The 5,852-nt window shown below is 40.7% G+C and overlaps 1 protein-coding gene across 1 annotated transcript in view; it reads left to right on the top strand.

Moving 5' to 3' along the window:
- Nucleotides 1-3,098, top strand: part of ADGRA3 (adhesion G protein-coupled receptor A3) — a 57,876-nt gene extending 54,778 nt beyond the window's left edge. Inside the window, exons 16-17 of the mRNA XM_019552574.1 lie at nt 991-1,086; nt 1,283-3,098. Of these exons, the coding sequence (XP_019408119.1) occupies nt 991-1,086; nt 1,283-2,525 (1,339 nt within the window). The 3' untranslated portion in view covers nt 2,526-3,098. The remainder of the gene's footprint in view (nt 1-990; nt 1,087-1,282) is intronic.
- Nucleotides 3,099-5,852: the final 2,754 nt, after the last annotated feature.

The raw sequence follows: 5,852 nt of genomic DNA, 5'->3' as shown, positions 1-5,852 counted from the left end.
GGGGCTGAAAGGGGGGGGGGGCAGATCAAGGCCCATGGAAGGGCAGGGTAGGACGCAGGATGGAGCCACAGCTCGTCCAGGGTGTGGCAGGGGGGAAGCTCCTGCCTCTCCGTGCACCCCAGGAGGTCATGGGGGAGGGAGGGCCCAGATCTGTGCAGCTGGCACCAGGCTCTTGCTGGCATTTGAGGTGTGCTTGGGCCAGGGCAGGCGGCAGCAGTGCTGGGAGAGGGCTTCAGGGGGAGCTGTTCCATGGGGAGGTGTGCAGTGGGGTGGGAGGTGGCTGTGACAGGGTTGGGCAGCCTTGCAGCACTGGAAGAAGTTTCATCTGTTGGAAATGCAGGTTGACTGTTGATCTGTAGATACTAGCAAGACATACTTGTTTGGAAAGACTGCCCAAATTTGCATGGTTTTTTGTTACTCCAAATTTTACTGTGCAGGATCCTGCATCTGCTTTTACACTAACTACTATGTAGGAATACGGCAATACAAGAGTAGCAAAAGTGTGCCAACTTTAACCCTGGTTTATTTGGGTCAAACTGAAACAGTTGAGCCCATTTGTATTACCACAAGGTCATGCACATGTAATAGTTGCAGCAATAAGAACTGTGGGGAACTCCAAACAGCAGCTCTGCGTCCCCTTTTGAAGCCAGTGCAAGTGCGTTACCTCATACTTTGTCTGTTATAGTATCAGAAATTATTTTACTCTTCTCCCTTTATCCCACCCTCCTAACAGCTTCCTACTGATAATTGCCAATCACAACCCTGATGGTTTTCAGAATGGTTTCACCCAAGCCTCAACCAAGCTAAGACTGACCTTCCTTTTCTCATTTCAGCATCCTGACTCTCAAAATCCTGGAAGTACAAAGTGATTTTTCTAGGTGGATATCACTGACAAATTAGCCTCTTACCAACAGCCCCTAGCACCTGCTCCCTAAACAAAGTCTCTTTAACCTGTTGTTAAGACCATTAATGTCTTTGCCTTATTTTTAGATTCTACCTTATTGGTGGAGGGATTCCTATTATAGTCTGTGGAATAACAGCAGCAGCTAACATCCGGAATTATGGCAGCAGGCCAAATGCTCCATAGTGAGTATCAGATAATTGAGAACTTTGACATAAATTATTAGGACTTTTGACTGGTATTTCAGCAAACAAAATATAGATTGTGAATCTTCTGGCAGATGAGCCACGTTGCATTTCAGCAGTTCAAAATAGTCTGTAAAAAAAAGATTACTTCTGAGGCAGTGTCCATTTTGATGTACTGTCTTGTTTTCTTTTCCAGTTGTTGGATGACATGGGAACCTAGCTTGGGAGCCTTCTATGGACCAGCTAGTTTCATCATTTTCATCAATTGTATGTATTTTCTCAGTATATTTATACAATTGAAACGACACCCTGAACGTAAATATGAACTTAAAGAGCCAGCTGAGGAACAGCAGCGTTTAGCAACTAACGAACATGGGGAACTGACTCATCAGGATTCGCTGTCAGTGTCACTGGTTTCCACATCAGCTTTGGAGAATGAACACAGTTTTCAAGCTCAGCTTTTGGGAGTGAGCCTCACTTTGCTTTTATATGTTGCTCTATGGATTTTTGGGGCTTTGTCCGTTTCTTTATATTATCCCGTGGACTTGATTTTTAGCTGCTTTTTTGGAGCCACATGTTTAAGTCTTAGTGCCTTTTTGCTGGTGCATCACTGCATCAACAGGGAAGATGTCAGACATGCTTGGATAACAACCTGCTGCCCTGGAAGGAGCACGTACTCTGTGCAAGTTAACGTTCAGCCCTCCAATTCCAGTGGGACCAGTGGAGAGGCTCCCAAATGCACCAACAGCAGTGCAGAGTCCTCGTGCACAAACAAGAGTGCATCAAGCCTAAAACATTCATCTCAGGGTTGTAAACTAACTAATATACAGGCTGCAGCAGCTCAGTGCCATCCTAGTTCTCTACCAGTAAGCACGGGTCCTCAGCTGGATAATAGTTTGACTGAACATTCGGTGGACAATGATATTAAGATGCATGTAGCACCATTAGAGGTACAATTTCGGACAAATGGGCACCCAAACCGTCACCATAAAAACAGAAGTAAGGGCCATCGTGCAAGCAGGCTCACTGTTTTGAGGGAATATGCATATGATGTCCCCACAAGTGTGGAAGGAAGTGTGCAGAATGGCTTATCTAAAGGTCGACAAAGCAACAGTGAAGGGCATTCAAGGAGTCGAAGAGCCTATTTAGCCTATAGAGAGCGTCAGTATAACCAGTCCCAACAAGATAGCAGTGATGCTTGCAGTACGCTTCCAAAATGTAGTAGAAATACTGAAAAAACGGTTGCTACAAACAACAAGAAGGATATTTTGAGAAAACCAATAACAGTTGAACTTGAAAGCCAGCAAAAATCTTATGGCTTAAATTTAGCTGTTCAGAATGGGCCACTTAAAGGCAATGGACAGGATGGACCTTTGCTCACCGCAGACAGTACAGGCAATATTAGGACTGGGTTGTGGAAGCATGAAACTACTGTGTAGCATTGTACTTGTCAGGAGAAATTCATGCGAACTGTGATTCACACATTCCTTAAAACTATTAACACACAAAAAAACCCTGTTTACAAACAGTGGGTACTTTGCGCACAGGGGACAGATATCTGCCATGTGAAAAAATGTGTATGTTTTTGGAATATATCTTTGCTGTTCTCAGAAAGATAAACTTTTGATGCTCTGAATTTTTTAAAGGGGCAGGTTCTGCTATGAGATGCAGAACAGGACTTTTTTTTTAACACACATACCCCACATCTGTGTCCACAACACATTTCAGGTTTGTATTTAAATGTGTAATAAATAGTATTTTCCCCAGCAGCAGTATGTTGCGTTTATGTATTTTTAAGGTGAAGATTACTGGCTGTAGTTGTCTTTTTGGATATGCTACTTAATTTCATTGTCAGAATTTTGATAGTCTTTATTTGCTAAAGAAAAAAAGTAGTTTTCTGAAACTGAAAATACAGAAGTTTCATACTTAATGCAACTGGTTGCATTAGTTTTGACATTTGAATGACACAGAGAAACTACATTAAAAAAATAAAAGATTTATGGAATAATACAGCTCTGTATTTCTAAATTGCTTTTGTAACTGATTCATCAATTCACTCTTAAGGAAGCATTTAATGTACTAAGTGTATAATTATATGCCTAATTGTGTTTAATGTTTTTCACATTGGCCTTAGGCATTTTTACGTGGGCCACTCTAATTCACTTGCTCTTCTCCTCAAACTATTATATTTATTTGTAATCTCTAGTAATTGTATATATTAACACAGGTATCATTTGAACTAGAAACACTTGAATAGCCGTGTCTTAGCAAGTAGTTATTACCATATTTACTCAAATATAAGATGAAGTCCCCCCCCACCACCACCCAGTCAGCACAAAGGGAAGAAGTTCTTCATGTTATATTTAAATGCAAGGAAACCTCATGAAATACATTGTCATTAAACTGCTGCCAAAAGCAGTATTTTTCAGTAATGGAAATCATCTATGAAGTTGATTTAAATGCAACCAACACTGAACATGACCAGAAAACGCATGGCCTATATTGGGCAAACATGAATAGGTTAGCATAACCCAGATAAATAAGATGTATAGTAGTGCCTGTTGTGCTCAGCTTTGACTTTTTTTTTTCTTCCAAGTCATGATGAACTGCTACACTGAATGCATTTCAACTTCCACTTCACTCGCATGGCTTGGCTACTACACCTTTCTTTCCCATTTCCAATGATTCCTGTTTCTGCACCAGCCTTAAATATCTGGAAAACCAAGCAGGGCCACAAACAGTTCATCCAGAATCCCCTATTGCCCCCTCTCGCAGGCTATCACATACGGTTAATGTGGCCCCAACCTCCATAAGGTAAAGCTGAACCAGGTTGGCCTGGACCTCGTCTGCATATACTTTTTTGCAGGATTTCAGGACTTGAGAAGAAAACCCAGTTCTGGTCATGGTTGGGGGGAGGGGGTGGCTATTAATACATGGATCCTTTGTGGAGGGGATCTGGAGCACACACACATACTGAGCAGTGCTGAGCTGTGGTTTGAAACGCTGTTGACTCTGCTGGGGCCCAGCTTACTGAAATGTATGGTGAAGTTTGAGTTTTTCGGCATTAGGCTAGTAAAAGTGCTGCTTAAAAGTGTGTTTATGGAGTGCCTGTGCTAAAATGCAGCAGTTCAAGCAGGTAAAATGCTTCCATTCTGGATGAACTAAGTCTCTAGGTACCCATAGTAATTTGCCTATGTGCAAATTACTGTAAGCATGTTTATTTTTAAAGTCAGTGTTTTCAGATTTTCTCCTCGCTCCCATGTGCTCATGGAGAACAGGGTCTGACAAAGAGTGGGGGAAAGGACTCAAGGGAGAAGAAAGTGGTGACAGAGGGTAAGGGGGCCACCTTCCCCTTCTTCCCAGATTTATTTTCCCTGCTATAGCAGTGGCAGGAGGACACATTCTAGGCAATGCTGCAATAATTAGATTCTATACCTGAAAAAGCAACACATCTATAACGGTTCTATATATAGAATCTAATTACTGGGGGGTTGCCTTGTATTCAAGTAAATGTAGTACTTAGAGGTAACAAAGATCTCAAAAGAGATGGATGTAAGCTGTTAGGATGTAACTTACATCTCCATGATTCTGTAACCATACAAGTGTAGCAAAACAACTGCAGCATTACCCTTGTCAAAGCTAGGGGGATTTAGCTAACTTATGGCTACAAGATTGTGTAGTTACTTCGTAGCAGCTGATATGCACTTCTGAAAACAGTTACAGTTTACAATTTTTCATCCCTTGTGGCACATTTATTCTGATTATATGCCAGCCCAGAAACAGAATCAGAGCCTTTTGTGTTCAACAGTTCATCAAATCCTGCTAGCTACTCACTTGCAGTGGACTTGATGCCACCGACAATCCCTGCAGTCACTAGTTCCCCTTCAGAGCATTTTAATGTAGCATTAAATAGCAGATGTGTAAGAGAATAGATGTCTCATCCTTTCTGACATAACTTTTCATGAAATTTAGTAAACTGTGCAATGTTTCTTAACACCAGTAAACTGAAAAGTATTGAAAGCAAAGCAGAGAGAAATTACAAAGGTGGACGAAATGTCATTCCTATTCCAATAAGACAATAGTTCTAATATGGGTACCAGATATGAAAGTATTTGAATCAGAAGAGTGATGGAAAGTTACCTAAAATAAAATCTATATACTCTTATATAGAGTGCAGCATGGAATATTATGGAGGCCAGATAGTATTTACTTAGTTTCCTGTACTTCATCCTGTTTATATTTAGTCTCTCAAACTATTTGTAATACATATTGATAGTTTAGAGAATACAAAGCAGTCCTGTGTTTCGCTTCATGAATCCTATTCTTTACCTGCTTTGATGATTTTGTAGCTCTACATGCGAAGTGTCTCTCTTGTGATTTATCATCTGTTTGTTGGTGTTCCCCATATCAAAGTTATTTGTATTTGCATGCTAGCAGATTTGTTTGCTATTGTACAATATTGGCATCACAATTACCCTTTAAAGTTGCCAAGAAGAATGTATCACAGTGTAAATATATACTGCCTGGCCGATGAACTGTAATTCATAACTTGTCAGAATCTCCTGGCTTTTTTAACGTTTCAAAGCTGTTCTTGTTCATGTTGATAAATTAATTGCTCTGAGGTTTCCCAGGAGCACATGAGATGTTAAGATAGTATCATAGTTGAGAGTATCTTGCAATAATAATTTAATGCAAAATAATCTGGAAGTAGTATAATTATCCCCAAACCTAGCATTATACACCTGGGAAATTAAAAGTTCAGATGA

Source organism: Crocodylus porosus, unplaced genomic scaffold (assembly GCF_001723895.1).
Source record: "Crocodylus porosus isolate Cpor-Errol unplaced genomic scaffold, CroPor_comp1, whole genome shotgun sequence".
Classification (NCBI taxonomy): Eukaryota; Metazoa; Chordata; order Crocodylia; family Crocodylidae; genus Crocodylus; species Crocodylus porosus.
This window is presented reverse-complemented; position numbering and strand designations above follow the sequence as displayed.